At 38.7% G+C, this 18,267-nt stretch overlaps 1 protein-coding gene across 1 annotated transcript; it reads right to left on the minus strand.

Moving 5' to 3' along the window:
• Positions 1–11,803, minus strand: ddx20.L (DEAD-box helicase 20 L homeolog). Its single transcript, XM_018246610.2, has 11 exons — positions 11,588–11,803; positions 10,261–10,355; positions 10,007–10,175; positions 8,751–8,865; positions 7,649–7,791; positions 7,407–7,545; positions 6,863–6,921; positions 5,550–5,632; positions 4,809–4,914; positions 1,911–2,012; positions 1–1,493 (listed from the first exon to the last, which is right to left on the minus strand). Exons 1-11 carry the CDS (start codon positions 11,769–11,771, stop codon positions 361–363), a joined length of 2,328 nt encoding a protein of 775 aa, XP_018102099.1. The 5' UTR covers positions 11,772–11,803; the 3' UTR covers positions 1–360.
• Between the last annotated feature and the right edge of the window lie 6,464 nt (positions 11,804–18,267).

Consider the following 18,267-nt stretch of genomic DNA (forward strand, 5'->3'; position numbering starts at 1 on the left):
TTTATTTTCTTATACTTTTAATAAGTAATATGAGTAATCTGGAATGCATTACACTGTGAAAAAGGAGCAGGTGATTAGTCAGATACCGAGATTAAACACTCCAAATACAGTTTCTGACTGAAACAGTTAAATACTTAAAGGGACAGAAGGTATTTCATGCAAACTTTAAATTAAAAAAAAAAAAAAAAAATTTTCAAGCTGGTTCAAATACATTGTCAAAACCAATTCCATAATTTCTATATACTGAGCACCAGTATGGTCAGCAGTTGTAAATGCATGATTACTAATGGTAGTTTAAGGCAAAGTAGAATATTTTCCTGCAGTGTAAACCATAAACCACTGCCTTATTGTTTGATCATGTCAAGGTTTTAGCATTTCATGGAGGTACACAGATTGCATGTGGTATGCAGACATCCAGCTTGACCGCTTGTACAGATTACGATAGTAAGAATTTGATACAGCAGAATGGTAGGTTTGCCATGCTTGATAATAGGATCTCCAGTAGTCAGCATAGCTCATGGAGCCATATGGGAATCTACCGGGGTTTCTATATTCCAACTGGTATAAGTCATCTGGTCTTTCTGAACAGAGTTCACGTCTGGACATATGCGTTGTGTACTTACTCCGTCTTCTAGATTTGGTATTGCTCACAGATGACATTTCTCCTTTATATCTGTGAGCTTGCATCGTATTTCCCTCCTTTAATGAGTCAGAAATATTATCTGTGTTGAGTTCACAAACAGTAGATTCTATTGTCCTTTCCCTTAAAACTTCTGGATAAGAGTTAGGATGTTCAATGGCACTCTTTGGATTCGGAATATCAGACTCTTCATTGCTTTCCTCACTGCCTGAAGAAGAGCAGGATGCACTTCTACCACTCTCACTAGCAGAACTCTCAGTGAAGTCACACTTTTCAGAAATACTCATTGCCTCTGAAGTGCCCCCATCGTCAGTTCTTTCCTGCTCTGGTTTTTCCAATTTCTTTTCATTTTTGTCATCAGGGCCACTATACACATGCACTATTTCCACATGTTTTTCCAAACCTTCTTTGATAAATTGTTCGTAGTCTTCAACTAGCTCTGCAAATGATGATGTACAAGCTACCGAACGCTTAAAGGAAGCCAAGCTTGGTATTTTAGGTAGAGAGTTCTGTAACTCTGCTAGATTTTCACTGTTGATTTCAATATTTCCCACTGGCATCTTTGGTTTGCCCGCATCTTTAGGTGGTTTAAGGATTCCATCACAATTTACAGTGGTCTCCCCTTTCTTACCTTCCTTCTCAGGATTAAGTTTCATTGAGGTCTTTTTTGTCTTAGATTGTGTTTTGGTGGCCTTTTTATTTTGAGAAGTTTCTGGCACTAGCTTGCTGCTAAGTACCTCCATTTTACAATCCCCTTGGTTATCAGAAGAGAAGGATGATGGCATTGTCTTCACTGTTGTAACTTCAATATCCCAGTTACAAGCCTCTTCCATTAAACCATCTGGGATTGGATCTGTGGATAGGGAATTCAATTTAGCAAAAACATTTTTACTTTGCGCTAAGTTTTTTTTAGATTACCAGGAATGATTCTACCCTGCAGTATATGATTCAAAATCAGTTTATCATGTGGATTGACTACCACAGTCCAGGAGCTGGACATGCAAATTTTGGATCCGATACTTGCGGATATGCTATGTTTAATCTCATGGGAATTCCCCTGTGCAATATGTGCCAATGAGACAGGTACCTAAGCAGGTAAGCTTTTTCTCTGAATCAATAGTCCGTATAGAAAAATAAACATATTATTCTGTTTAGTCTTGCCATATCAACTACATATGGCTGCATAATCGGCTGAATGAATTCGAAGGGTGCTGTGGTATGCAGCCAGGTTCTTTGCGAAACACACATGCCCATCATCAATCAGTTTTACCTGGTAAGGGAAGAAGCTTAAGACTGCATTTCATTGCAATTCCCATCATCTTGTTCTCCTCTTCACCACGACAACAGAAAGTTATGGAGAGGCCATGAGTACCTGCAAAGATTCCGTAGTAACACACATGGATCAAATAACAATAGTACAACAACAACAAAAGATCCTGTTCAGTATGTTTTCATTTTGCAACTGTTTAAGAAAACAAATGAGAGAAGCTATCTTGGACAGATGTTATTTTTAATTTCATCTCCAACACTGAAGCCATATAAGTGCATAACAACAAACAGTCAGGAAGCCTGCCTGTAACCATATTAGATGTCTACTAAACTCTTTAGTTAGTATAGGTATGGGTATATAGAATTTTAATTAAAAGTAGGGAGGGGTGTGTGTATGGATGCTGGGTTTTCATTTGGAGGGGTTGAACTTGATGGACTTTGTCTTTTTTCAACCCAATTTAACTATGTAACTATGTAACTAACTATGTAATGGCTGAAACAGTGACATTTTTCAGTTCAAGTTTGGTTTTCTGTTTCCCCCCTTATTCTGCCTTATTTGTGAAAAACTTTCACTTGAATCCTTTTGTTTTGGTCAGAGCATGAATTAATATTGTACTACCTGTCAATTTGTCAAAGTCACTGAAATTCTACTAAAATAATGGGATTGGAGCAACATATTGCAACTTTATCCAAAATTCCATTACTACATTAACAACTACTTTGAAAAAAGGTGAAGCTGTATTCATTTACAACCCCCCAAAAAAGGAAAACCGGCAAAGTGAATGTACAAGCCATTTACAAATAAGCTGGGACATGGTGTCAAATCTAAATAAAAAGAGAATGGGCAATGTGTAGATCACTGTAACCTATATTGAAATACCAACATTACAAAGACAACATATACACATTTTAAAAAAGTTGGGACAGGGCAAGACTGGAAAAATAGGGTAGGGTTATCTCACTCTGTGAAACAATGGGCAAATATTGCAACAATTTAAGAGCAACATTCTCAGCCTAAGAATTTGGGAATTTCATAATCTACAGTAGAAAATATAATTCAGAAAATCCAGAGAAATCTAAGGGACAAGACCAAAAGCCAATATGGAATGGCTGCGATCTTCCAGCCCTCACGAAACTGCATTAAAAAGACAATTCTGTAGTGGAAATCACTGCATAGGCTCAGGAATACTTCTAAAAACAATTGTTTATTAACACAGTTCATTGCTGCATCCACATATGTAAACAGGATTCAGAAAACACTGCAACCTTCTCTCGGCCCAAGCTCATTTAAAGGAGAACTACCCCGCCCCCCATGTATCAAAAGCCCCGGTCAACTGTGTGCCACAGTTAAAAATATCTGAACCTATAATGCAGAGCAGCAAAGCAGAGCTCCAGGGCACCTTCTACCATATTCTTTCAGGGCTCAACGCCAACACAAAGCCTGCAGTTGGGCCAAGTCAGGAATCGCTTCAACTTCGCATGCTCAAATCACATTGAGCTCTGAAAGAATATGAAGCGGAAGAAGATGGTGCCCTGGAGCTCCTGTGTGCTGCTCTGCATTTTAGGGTCAGAATTTTTTTTAAGGGGTTGTTTTTTTTACTAATGCACATTGCAGTGACGGAGAGGGGGGCAATGGCGGGCAGTTTAGGGGGGGCTTATAGTACGGGTGTTTCAGTTCTTTAAGATAGAACTAGGTGAAGTAGAAAATGGTCCTGAGGCCAGATGAATCAAAGTTTTACATTCTTTTTGGAAATCATGGATGCTGCCCTCTGGACAAAAGAAGAGAAGGACAATACAGCTTGTCATAAGCACACAGTGCAAAAAAGACTGCATCCGTTATAGGGGTGCATTAGTGCAAATGGGTGGCACCATTAATGTTAAATGATACATAGAGGTTTTGGGGGCAACATATGTTGCGATTCATGCATCTATTTCAGCAAAGGCCTTGCTTACTTTAGCAAGACAATTCCAAATTGCATTGTACACATATTATATTACAACAGAACAGCTCCATAGAACAGAGCCTGGGTACTAAACCAACCCACCTGCAGTCCAGTCCTGTCATCCACAAAAAATTTTGCACATGAAATTTACGACAAAGGAGACCCTAAACTGTTGAGCAGCTGAAATTCTATATCAGGCAAGAATGGGACAACATATCACTTTTTAATAGGGATGCACCAAATCCAGGATTCGGTTCAGGATTCGGCCTTTTTCAGCAGGATTTGGCCAAATCCTTCTTCCCGGCCGAACCGAATCCTAATTTACATATGCAAATTATGAGCGGGGAGGGAAATCGCGTGACTTTTTGTCACAAAACAAGGACGTCTAAGATGTTTTTCCCTTTCCACCCCTAATTTGCATATGCAATTTAGGATTTGGATTGGGTTCGGTATTCGGCCGAATCTTTCACGAAGGATTGGGGGGTTCGGCCAAATCCAAAGTAGTGGATTCGGTGCATCCCTACTTTTTAAAAAACGACAGCAACTGGTCTTCTCAATTCTCAAAAGAAGAGGTGATGCAACTCAGTGGAAAACATGTCACTCTTTGAAATGTTTTGGTGACAGCAAATTGAAAATGACATTTCTCAGTTTCAACATTTGATGTCTGTACTATTTTACATTAAATTTAGAGTTTAAAATAATGCGCAGATTATCCCATTCTGTTTTTATTTATAATTCAGTGTCTCACCTTGTTGGAAACAGGCTTGTGATTTGTAAATATTACCCTTCAATTGCTTTAAAAAGTTAAAAAGTAAAGTAATTAGAAAAAGAATAAATAAACCTGCTTTCTTCTTAGATGGGGAAAACTGAAGAATTATCTTTAAAAAAAATTGTCTTTTTATACAGTATACAGAAAAAAGGGATAAAGTTGCCAGGGTAAAGTGTATGTAGTTTACCAAACCGTCCAGCTCTGCCAATGCGATGCATATAGGTCTCCCAGTCTTCTGGAACATCCAAATTTATAACCAGATTCACTCTCTCTGCATCAATCCCACGTGAAGTCTTATAAAAAAAAAAAAAAAATTCTGCCTTTACAGTTTTAAAACAAAAACACTTTAACCCGTTTTATACACCTAATACATAAAAGCCAATTTCAATATTTCAGTCTACAAAACGTGTTAATGCCTTGTGGGTCCTTTTTATCAGTATCCACTTGACATTTTCAATTATCTTCTAAGTCTAATGCAGAATGAAAATTCTAGCAATTACAGTTCATTCTTACAGGACTCTTCTTGTCTACCCTTCAGACTAATAAGATACGGTTTCCTACATAGTCGAGCATTCTACAGTGCCTTTATTCCGTTTGTACTCACATTAAAGTGAATCAATAGTGTGTGCAGAGCTCTTCAACGCAACGGTTCTTTGTTGCTCATTTCATCTTTTTCCAAAATGAAAGCCAGCAGGTAATTATCATCAACCACAGCAGGCTATATCATGAACCTCTGTGCTTTCCACTGTATCAATGGATAATCCCAACTAATCAAAACGTCAACTAGTAAAATAATGTTGTCTTTGCCTTCTGGATCACAAGTTTCACTCATAACTTTTCAATAAATTCTACTATTTGTGTTATTTTATTTTTTCTCAAGAGGATGCTGCATATTGACTGCCACACCAGAATCAAGTTAATCACTTACTAAATCAGTAGAAATTAGGACCCGACAGTGGAACTGCTTGAGTTTGGCCACCGCATCCAGCCTTTGGTTTTGATTCATACTACCTATAAATTAGAATAAATAAATTTAGAAAATAGCATTAATAAAGTTGCTAATCTAAAACAGAAATTAATACAAGATACAGTTTTTTTGCTACACCACAGTTTGGCAACTTTTTATGGTCTGCTTGCAGGGTTAGTTCACCTATACATAAAATTTTAGTGTGATACAGAATATCCTGTCAACTTCTTCAATTGTTTTTATTCTAGATTTCTTATAGTTTTTGAATGGTCTTCCTATTCTGCATCTTTACAACTTTCAAATAAACTACTGCTCTGGGAAGCTACCATGTTATTGTAACTTTTACACCTATCGCTTTTATCCTATTTAACTTCCATTCTCTCACTTAAACAACTGACTGGTGGCTAGGGTAGATTTGACCCTGGCAACCAGGTAGCTGATGTTATTCCAAGCTGGGGAGCTGCTAAACAAAAACCTAAATTCAAAACCACAAACAAACAAACAAGGAAGACCAGTTGCAAATCGTACTGTTAGTATCTAACAAACTATACATACGGATGCTCAAGGGAATGTGTATGCTACCAGCTTGCCTTAAAGGAGTGGTACAGCTTTAAGTTAACTTTTAGTATAGTATAGAATGGCCAATTTTAAGCAACCTTTTAATTGGTCTTCAATTTGTATAGTTATCAAATTATTTGTGCTCTTATTCTGACTATTCTCTATATACTCTATTCTGACTTCCAGCTTTTAAATGGGGGTTACTGACCCCAGCAGGCAAAAACCTACTGCTCTGTTGAGGCTATGATTTAGTTATTGTTAATTTTTATTACTTATCTTTCTATTCAGATCCATTCCTATTCATATTCCAGTTTCTCATTAAAGCCCGCTGCCTGGTTGCTAAGGTAGGACTCTAGCAACCAAAGAGCAACTGGAATTCCAAACCAGAAAACTGCTGAATAAATAATTACAAAAAACCCGACAAATAATAATAAATGAAGACCAATCACAAGTCACGCTTTACACACTAAAAGTAAACTTAAAGGTGAACAACCCCTTTAAATGCTGTACATGCTTTTAAGACAGCACAACATTCAGGTGTAATAAGCGAATACTACAGACAGCACATGGGAATAAAAAAAAAAAATAAAAAAAAAAAAAAGATTTTATTTGGCAAAACTTGTTTTTGCATGTGCATATGAGAATAAATCAGCATCAACAGAAGGAAGAGCTAACAGAAACAAAGAATTCAGTTAAAGTGTTGTACATTTTCTTACCAGATATGCATACAGCTGGGAAGCCTTTGGCTGTAAGAATGTCAGCCAAGTGCTGAGCCCTAATACACATAAAAAAAAATTAAAACAAAAGACAGGTATTAACAGCATGTTAATGTCAGAAATTAAAACAACAACACAGTATTAATGAACACCCTAGGCAGTGCCGTAACTAGAGGGGGGAGTGACGCACAGCCGGGCCCCCGCCCCCCTCCATACACGGCGGATTCCAGTGGCGAGCGGGCTGCTGGGGGGCCCTGAGGGGGTGCGGGCCCTGGTCCGCTTGCACCCCCTGCTCCCCCGGTAGTTCCGCCACTGACCCTAGGTTCTCTGATAATGCAGTGACCAATGGGTGATATGATGGGATTTCCACTGTCAAAATAATGCCAGCGACAGTCTAATTTTCTCAATTGTGCATTTTTGGCTCAACATCAACCCTGTGTACAAAGTGAACATTGAAGTAAACAGCAGGCGCAGTATTAATCGTTTATTCACAAGGGGGGGATCCTAAACATCTCACATTAGGTAGTGGGGCAAATCTGGTTACCTGCTATGGAGATTTGAGAATACCAAGGCTTGATTGAAAGAAATTCTGTTAAACAACTCTCGCAAATGCTGTACCTTTTCTTCAAAAACCTTATGTGGCAGCGGGTGTGAGTTAACAACTTTATAAAACTGCTTCAAACCTAAGCCAAGCAAAAATTTATTTATATAAAATGACAGTACAAATGAAAGTAGAATATATTTCTAAACAGCTACAGGTTTATGCAAGTTAATTAACATACACACCAAGGAGACTGGGATCTGTTACATTCAACCTCACAAAAGTTGGCTCTCTCATATATTTTGTCAGAGCTTTTGCTAAAGATTCCGGGTAAGTGGCTGAAACAGCTAGCATTTGTTTGTTGGCAGGAAGAGAGGAATAAATCCAGCTGAAAAAAAGGGGTAAACAAAAGTTAAATGTAATAAAGTGTTTCATGCAATTTCCATTTATTACTATACAGACTTCCATGCAGAAAACCCCTGACAACTATTTCATGAGTAGAACAGCCAGGGTCATTTTAGAAGTGTGCAGTGAATCGGGTTAAAAATCTAGGCAGCATAGGGGATGGCAAGGCCAGGACTACCAGTAGGCACATGCAGATGGAGAAGTCTGCAGGTCCAAGCTAATATGGAGCCAAACTGATCCAGAGAAATGGAAGGAGACAGTGGGGGTGCTGTGGGAATGTGCAAGAGCAGGCAGGGCACCTGGCCAAATACCATTGCTGTGGGTGGCGATACTACTCAACTAAGCTCTGGGGGGTGGAAAAGACTAGCTTCTACTTATATAATGATTTTCTATTTAGAAAAGATAGTCTTGTCCTTGAAAGGACTGTTAGCTTTGTTATAATGTAATATAAGGGATAAGTCACCCTTTACTTCAATGCATTAGGCTTTTCTTAAGATATGTGCATAGTTATTTGACTACCCCTGTTTCTAACACCCTTACAATTGCAATAAAGAGATGCACAATTCAATATACTTTCAATGAAGAGATGCATAATTCCATATCTTACATCTAATAAAAAAAAAAAAAAAACATTAATATCCTTTAAGTGATACCCCTATAAATGGTGCTTAGTAATGCAAATTTTGTTTTCGGACTACGTATTTTAATCTGGAATATTATATATAAAAAAAAAAAAAATTATTCCCTGTGAGTAAGTATGAGCATGTTTGATATTACCCCAGACTTCCATGACCTTTATAAAAGAACTTGGCCTTCAGCCTCATATATTTATAAGGTCATGAAACTCCTCAGTAACCTTTAATATCCTTGTATTTTACAATAGGTGGTACATTATTCCCTATATATTTAATGTCTGACCTTGTGATTACATTATCTACTTACTTTATTTGCTCCTGAAAACTTCCTTCTTCCAAAAGTTTATCAGCTTCATCAAGGATAAAAAGACGAATACTGGACGTGTTAAGGTAAGCAATGTCTATCAACTGCTTTATTCGACCTGAAAAAAAAAAAAAAAAAAACAAGTTGAAAAAAAATGTAACAGTATAATAAGGCTTTTAAAGCAAAGTCTGCTGCTTTTGATACAACAAGTTATGCTTGCAACCCTTGTATTAAAGGCACCAGCATGTGACCGGACAGACTTTTCTAATGTACTTTAATAGAAATAGTAAAAAGTAACCCTTATTCAGTTGTTAAAACCATGGGAGCATCTTCAACACTGCCAAATGAGATTGGAAGGAATCTAAAAGGATATAAAGGAGCAGTTCCTAATTCTATAACAATTTCCCCACAGCATGTACAATACCACAGCTGGTCATATATCAATTGCTGCACACAATTAAAGGGGTGGTTCACCTTTCAGTTAACATTTTATCAGGTGGTAGAATGGCCAATTCTAAGCAACGTTTCACCTGACCTCCATTTTTTCTTTTTTAGAGATTTGAATTATTTCCCTTCTTCTGACTATTTCCAGTTTCCAGTTACAAATTTACTGTTATTGTTACTTTTTATTACTCATCTTTCTATTTAGGTCTCTCCTATTAATACTTTAATCTGAAATATTAGCTGCTGAATAAAAAGGAAAATAACTCAAAAACCCTACATACAAATATATATTGCCAATTGTCTCAGAATATCACTCTACATCATACTTAAAGTTAATTAAAAGGTGAATAACCCCTTTAAACTGTCAACAAGGGTTGACGCTGCCAAGCTTGTCTTTTCCATCAAGCAATGGTGTGAATATAAGTCTAGTAAAGAAAAAAAAAATAATAAAAATTTCACCTATATAAAAAGTTTTCTTTTTCTTCTTTTGTATGTCACGGATCCGAGGGACCAGTATAAATTATGCAATGCAGCAGAACAAAATTACATAAATAGTTCTAAAATTTAGAAAAACCTTTTGCACAATCGTTAAGACCTGCACCAGTTAATTTCCGTGGTGAGATTTCTTTTAATGCACATATACTGTGAATGCACACAACGAAGATAGGATCCAGATCGTAAGTCCTTTGTCCAGCTTTATGTTCCTCAGAATAAAACAGCAATATCCATCATCACCTTTCTGTAAGATTCTAGATAAACCCAAAGTATTTAATATTTTACTATGGGAGTTAGGTGACAGTTAGAAAGTCAGTTACCTGGAGAGCCAACAGCTATGTGGCACTTCTTGAGCCTAAGTTTGTCCTGTGGCAGTGGTGTCCCTCCTATGAAAACATGACATTCTAGCCCCTCCATGCGACAGCCTATGGATAATATGACTGAATGGATCTGAACAGCAATTTCTCTGGTGGGGGCCAATACTAGGACCTAAAAGTAAAAGATAAAACACACAATAATGCACTTTCAGTAGACTGAAATTGATTACACACAGTAGAAGACCAAGGATAATTACCTGAGCTGAAGTATTTTCCAGAATCAATGAATCCAGTGCAACTGTAGAGAAAACACATGTTTTTCCTGTACCAGACTTGGCTTGGACTATGAGATCTAAAAAGGGTAATGAAAGAATTTGAGATTAAAAACTTTGCTTCTCAATACATGTAAATAAATAAAGGTGTGGCCAGGCAGTTTCTCTGAGAGGAATGGGGAGCCAACAAGGAATGCATGGAGACACAACAGAAGCAATGGGGGAATAAAGTCAAGATGTTTGGAAGTCACAAGCAAAATTTAGTAATGATTTTGGCAATATTAAGAAGAAAACGTGGCAGGCTTTAAGTGTAGTTTTAAGAGAAAAAGGAGAGGAACAAGTCAAAGATTGGGGTTGTATTAAGGTGGTTGTTATGTGATAACAACCAGCCTATTATACATGTATACATTTAAAGAATTGGTTCACCTTAAAGTTAACTTTTAGCATGTTATAGAAAAATGAATTCTAAGAAACTTTTCAATTGGCCTTAATTTTTTTTCCATAGTTTTTTTAATCATTCCTCAAATTCTTTCCAGCTTTCACATGGGGGTCACTGCTAAGGTTGCCACCTTTGTAAAAAGATATGTACCGGCCGGCGGGAACTAAAGGGTCGGCTGTGACGCAAAAAGGGGCAGATATGCGCCACAAAAGGGGCGGGCATCGCACAAGATGAGGAAGAAAGGTAAGTTTCCACCAGAGGGCAAGGGCTTTTGCTAAGTGTCTTACAAATTACCGGCAGCTACATTGTCGGTAAAATACCGTCCGGCAACCCTAGTCACTGTCCCTTCTAAAAAAGCAAATGCTCTGCAAGGCTACACATGTATTGTTATTGCTACTTTTTACTACTCGTCTTTATTTTCTGGCCCTCTCAGTCATATTCCAGTCAATCCATGGTTGCTAGGGTAATGTAGACACTAGCAACCCAAGCTGCTGCATAAAAAGCTAAATAACTCACCAAAAACACGATTTGCAACAACCCCTTTAATGCATGGAAACACACAGTTAATTATATAGTAACTGTGGGAATCACACAGCTTATACCCAACATTTAAAAAAAAATAAAAAAAAAGACAGACCTTTCCATCTCTTCAAATGCACTGAATACACCTGTGCAGTTAGCTATTTTAAAAACAACACACATTTAATGACTTGTCATAGTCAGGAGGCAGATTGCTGAGCACAACAATGGGGAACTGACAAGTGTCTCTCCATCCCATGCAGCTTGAAGCTGTGTTTCACCATTTGGTGGTGGTGGTAGTAGTAGTAGTAGTAGTAGTAGTAGATGCAGCAGCGCTTGTTACATGTCACTCACCCAGGCCACATCTCCCTAACGGAATGGCTTTGCTCTGGATCGGGGACGGCTTGCTGAAACCCGCTGCTTCCAATCCATCCAGCACAGGACGGGATAAAAGCAGCGATTTGAAGTCCGTATTCTCCCCGGTGCCCAGCGAAACATCTTCAGTACGCATCCGAGATCCTAGCGTGTGCGCCGCCATGTTGCCGTCTAACAAAGGCAACTTTATTGCTCACATAAGCGCTGACAATAAAAATATTTCGGAAGTGCTCGCGTAGTTTGAGGAACTAATAGCAGCGCCAATTTAACGATGGATGGTTAAAATGGAATAAGATAGCCCCTAATTATGTTAAAATAAACTCGGGGTACTGGAGATTTACTAATAGTTACGCAGGTTCCAAATTATCACTTTCAGTTTCATATTAGAGAACAGGAGCTTGTGTTGCTAATTTGCTGTTGATAGCATTTATGTCACAGTGGTGACCTTATAATACTCCACGTAATGAAGCAACCCTTCAGCTCCCCACTGGAAGCCAAAAGATTGCCAGTACGCTGACAGATTTAAGCTGCTGATTCTGCCCTTTCAGACCGAGTTGGCATCTTATTTGCCCATGTATGAGCAGGGCCGGAACTAGGGTTGCCACCTTTTCTTTAAAAAAATACCGGCCTTCCTATATATTTAGCTTTTTTCCCTATTAATGACATTGTTTTTACCGGCCAGGTGGCAACCCTAGCCGGAACTAGGGATAGGCTGAAGAGAGGCACGTGCCTATGCCTAGGGTGCAAAAGTGGAGGGGCAACAGGCACCCTACTGCTTCTGCCTCCTTGCCCCTAGTTCAGACCCTTGTTTCCCCACCTGTGGCATCAGTAGTTCTTGGACATGTGCACACTTCTGCGCACTCACGCTCGGCTTGTGCGTTTGCGCACATCAGAAGGGAATAGGGTTGTCACCTTTTCTGGAAAAAATACTGGCCTTCCTATATATTTATCTTTTTTCTTTATTAATAACATTGGAATCAACCATCATTTTTACCGGCCTGGTGGCAACCCTAGAAGGGGATGATGGCGGTTACTGTGTATGAGGTCTACAGACAGGCCTGCCCAACTGATAATTTCCAGACAATTGGCCAGATATCGATGGGGCAGGTTTGAAAATCTTGTAAAGGTATATACCAGACAGCACACACTCCTCCACTCCGTAGGTGCACGTTACAATAGTGGCCATACAACAATAAAGGCTTTTTATCTATACTAAAACGGTGCTGTCCATCATCAAGGTTTGAAAATCTTGTCAGATGAGGAGTGATTGCAGAGTTGTCAACCCCAGGAGATGATATTCTGGGGAATCGTCACTCTCCACCCCGGGGGGGGGGTCTACTACTTTAATCATATTAATGCCAATGACAAAATCTTTTTAGCCTTAGCAATATTGTGTAGAAACCCCCTTTCTTTCACAAGTAACTGCTAAAACATTAATTCATGCCGAGGTCTACTTAGAGTGATCTTGGCCCATTATGATCTACTTCCATAAAAGTATTGTTCGCATTCTGTTTCATGGAAAATATTACTTAAATATTGATTTATGAGAAAATGTACATTGTTATATTTAACAAACTGCTACTGTATTTCTTTTATAACCATAACATAATAAATATCTGAATGAAAAGCATGAAACAGGAGGATGATATAGACAAGCTGTTGACAGTGTCTTCTGATCTTATCACCAGCTAAAGGTCTACTGGTAGATCCCGATCTACCTTTTGGACTCCCCTGTCCTAGGGCATACCTCCCAACTGTCCCATTTTCAGTGGGACAGTCCTGCTTTTGATAGCTCAACCCACAGTCCCGTGTTTGTACTGGAAAGTCACGACTTTCTCTGCACTAAACTGCCAGAAAAAGACACAAAGTTTCTAACTTAATTGGCTTTTGGCAGAGAGCCCAGAACAGCCACCAGGTGCAGCTAAGATACTTTTGTAACAATTTTGAGATAAGCAAATAAGTCATTTTAACAATTTGGATCCCTTAAAACTGACATCTTAAAGGGCAATTCACTTTCATTAGCAAAACTGTAATAACTTAAAAAAAACAACAGAAATATGTTGAAACTTTCATAACCTGCCGAACTTTGTAAAATGAACATGGTAATTAGGGGGTGTGGGCACAAAAATGGGTGTGGTCAAAATTTCACCGCACTGCGCCACAAATTTTTTTTTGTCCCTCTTTTTATTTCAAAAATGTTGAAAAGGTATGATAGGGTTGCCATCCAGCTTTTACACAGGCTGCCCAGTAGTTATGTGCGGGCCGGCCCGAAACCCGCTGGTTGGGTGCGTTTTGGCTGACTACCCCAAAAAATCTTCAGGCTGTCTCCCTCGATTGACATGGTGATCAGATTATTGCTGATCTCCACATCATAGCCCTGCCCCTAGTATGGACCTCGTCCCACCCATGGCATCACCAGCCTGCATCACTGATCTGCCCCCCTGCCATCACTGGCCTGCCCCCTGCCTGGATCCCGGGTTGGTAAAAGATGGCAACCCTATCCCCTTTGCTATTATTGCACTCTACTACTAACTGGGCTCCCAGACTCCCACCGCTCTCCCCTACAATCAATCTTAAACTTTGCTGCTAGGATGCTCCTGTTCAATCCATGGTAAAAATTTCTATCATGGCTACCTGTTAAGCAAAGCATAGAATACAAAATCCTTCTGCAAACATTCAAAGCCTTTTACCCCTTTGCTCCTATTTCACCCCTGTACTTAATCTTTATTGTTTTCTTGTACGTTCATGGCCATCTCCTCTGCTCTTCTCAGAGCCACTGTCTTATTACACCATTCACATCCACTGTTATTTCTTGTCTAAAACCTTTCTATATCTCTGCTCCATACCTCTGGAATTCCTCCATAGGGAAAACACTCTCAACCTCTTCAAAATGAAACTCAGATCCAAACTTTTGGAGAACTAGAATAGCCTTGGTGCCAATGCTCACACTTTTGTGCACTATTGCCCTGCAATTTGTGCTTGTATGTTATCCACCCATTTAGACTGTAAACTCTATGGGACATAGCAACATAGTAAGTTAGGTTGAATGACACACGTCCATCAAGTTCAAACTTTTAAGTCTATATACCTGCCTTACTGCTAGTTGATCCAGAGGAAGGCAAAAAAATAAAAAATAAAACATTCTGAAACCTCTACAATTTGCCTCAGGGGAAAATTTTCCTTCTTGACTCCAAAAGATGGCAATCAGGCCAGTCCCTGGATCAACTAGTACATGTATGAGATCTGTTATTCAGAATGCTTGGGACCTGGAGTTTTCCAGATAATGGATGTTTCCGTAATTTGGATCTTCACTTGAAGTCTATTAAAAATAATTTAAACATTAAATAAATGCAATAGGCCTGTTATGCCTTTATTCAGGATTAATTATATCTCTTTTTGAACCAAGTACAAGGTCATGTTTTATTATTACAGAGAAAAGAAAAAATGTAATTATTTCGTTAAAATGGAGTCTATGGGAGACAGACCTGTACTGTGAGCTAACTTCCATAACATTGTATTCTACTGGTAAATAAAGCATTCAAGAGATTATTATATGATCCCCTTATATATTTATACATAGTTATAAATATATAACGACCCCAACTTGGCCAGTCTTTCCTCATAGCTAAGATTTTCCATACCTTTTACCAGCTTTGTTGCCCTTCTCTGGACCACCTCTAATTCAATAATGTCCCGTTTGAGTGCTGAAGATCAAAACTGTATCATATATTCTAGATGGGGCCTTACCGGTGCTCTATACAGTGGAAAAGTAACTGTTAAGATATGTATTAATGGGTGTGATCAGAACCCATACTAATCTGATACCGATACAGTGTCATGTGACATGACCTTGTTCTGCTAATGCAGAAGTGTTCATAAAATTAAGTCTTCTTGAAGCAAGAGAAGCATGGTGTCTATGTGCAGTTTCTCCTCTGTCTAAAGAAAGCTGTAGGTTCATGTGAGATTGATCTACTGATTATCCCATCTCTTGAGCAGGATGGCAACAGGTTATGGGCCCAGGAGAGAGGGAAGAAACAATGGAGCAGGCTGATATTTGATGGAGATAAAAAGAACTATGAACTATGGGAGACAAAGTTTCTAGGGCAAATGTGCCTGATGAATCTTAAAGAAACCATCTTGCATGAACCCACAGAAAGCTGCAGGCTGACATGAGATTGAGCTACCGGTTATCCCATCTCTTGAGCACTGCATTTTTACCTTCTGGTAGAGTAGTCAGTGTGAACATATCATTCTCTTTTAGTGAATCTATTTCATCTTTCATTGCATTATGCCATATCTGTGACTGGGATGAATCTATGGCTTTGTGGTACATCACGTGCTCTGTAACAGTAGTCAATGTTTGTCAGTATCTGATCATTACAATCTGACTTTAATACTGTACATAGTCGTCTAAGTACTGAGGGGCTTTTCTGTCCCTTTTGCGGTATCTTGTACAATGGCTCTCCTGTATTTGACTTAAGATACTGGGACCTTGAATCATAGTAGCAGTCATTACTGCATATGTCCATAACTCTTTTGGCAATTTACTCTAAAGTAACATACACCTTGCCATCTCAAATAGTGTTCTCCAATTTCTCTCAGCCATCCCATTTTGATAGGGTAAGTAAGGTGCTAAGGTCTCATGTCTTATACTGAGCAGTGACTGAAGGTTCTTTGCCATAAATTCTGTGCCATTACAGACTGTATACATTTGATAGTCCCATAGGGGGCATTATCAGCAATGAACGTTTCTGTGGCTAAAACTGTATCACACACTTATTTTACAGAAAGTACACAAATACTGCACCAGAATAATCATCAGTAAATGCTATGGCATATCTAAAACCATATTTTGCCATTGGCTCTATGGGACCTGCTAAATCAGTGTGTACTAGTTCAAGTGATTGTTTGGCACGGGTGTTAGACTCTCTGTTTCTGTTCTGAACAAGTTTTCCCTGGGTACAAATTTCACAATTTAGGTTACACTTATCAACCTTACCCTTAATCTTCATTACATCAACTAAACTTTGTAGTTTTAAAAGATCATCAAAATTACAGTGACCAAGGATTTCATGTCAGGTTGTTTGAATATCATAACAACCATGACTAGTGATGGGCGAATTTGTCCCATTTTGCTTTGCCACAAATTTCACGAATTTCCCGTGAAATTCGGGAAACTGGTGAAAAATTTGCAAAATGTCGATTTGCGAATTGTTTGAATTTGTGAATTGTTGCCGGTGTCGGAAAAACGTTGAGGCTGGCATCAGAACCGTCACCAGCGTCAACATTTTTTGCCCTTGTCTAATTTTTGAGGCAAACTCGCCAATGTATTCATCGGCGACGAAATGCGCAAATTCACGCCTTGCGAATAAATTCGCCCATCACTAACCATGACAACTGTCACCAGTCTCATCAAAAGTGTTCAGATAATAAAGCAGATTATATTTCTTGATGGTGAATTTGTTACAGTTCTTATTGATCAGTTCACTCCCATCTTGGCAAAATTTAACAGATGCTCCGTTGCTTGTGGCTTCTTCAATAGAGAAAATGTCCTGTGGATATGTGGGGCTATACAGTGCATTTAGTAATGTTTTCTTTACTCTGTTCCCCTTCCTGTCAGTCAGGCACACTTCTGCGTCACCTCTCAGTGCTACACCAGAAGTCTTTTTACCGTAGACTGTCAAGGTTGGGGTTGTTTTCTCTGGAAAAAAAGACATGATTACACTTTACAAGTACATTAGAGGACATTATAGACAAATAGCAGGGGACCTTTTTACCCATAAAGTGGATCACCGAAGCAGAGGCCACCCCTTTAGAAGAGAAGAAAAGAACTTTCATTTGAAGCAACGTAGGGGGTTCTTCACAGTCAGGACAGTGAGGTTGTGGAATACACTGCCGAGTGATGTTGTGATGGCTGATTCAGTTAATGCCTTTAAGAATGGCTTGGATGATTTTTTGGACAGACATAATATCAAAGGCTATTGTGATAGGTATTGGTATATAGAATTTAATTAAAAGTAGGGAGGGGTGTGTGTATGGATGCTGGGTTTTCATTTGAAGGCGTTGAACTTGATGGACTTTGTCTTTTTTCAACCCAATTTAACTCTGAATCGCTTTCCATCCATCATCAGCTACTTCTCTCATAATCAGAGACATACTTTTATCATCAGCATAAGCCTCCTCTTTCTTCCTTCTGTCCTCATCCAAGTCTGTGTCCTCTGTGGGTTCATGCAGGATGGTTTTTTTGAGATTCATCAGGCGCATTGTCTCCCATAGTTCTTTTCATACTCATCAAATATCAGCCTGCTCCATTATTTTCCTTCCTCTCTCCTGGGCCCATAACCTGTTGCCATTCTGCTTAGGAGATGCAAGATCCAAAGAAAGAGGAAAAAAAATCAACAACTGTACCTGGATATAAATATTAGAAAACAACATTTGAGTAAAGTACCTAATAAAAAAACAAACAAATACAAAAAGTATTGTAGAAGTAATACATATATTGGTTAACAATAAAAATATAGAAAAGAAAAAGAATTGGCCTATTGCATTTCTTTTCTATTTCTTTTCTATATTGGTTTAATTATTTGACCTTGCACACGATCGGTTGTTTTCTATTTGATGGGAGGTGCTCCCCAAAACTCCTTACTTATTAACAATAA

Source organism: Xenopus laevis, chromosome 2L (assembly GCF_017654675.1).
Source record: "Xenopus laevis strain J_2021 chromosome 2L, Xenopus_laevis_v10.1, whole genome shotgun sequence".
In the NCBI taxonomy this organism is placed as follows: Eukaryota; Metazoa; Chordata; class Amphibia; order Anura; family Pipidae; genus Xenopus; species Xenopus laevis.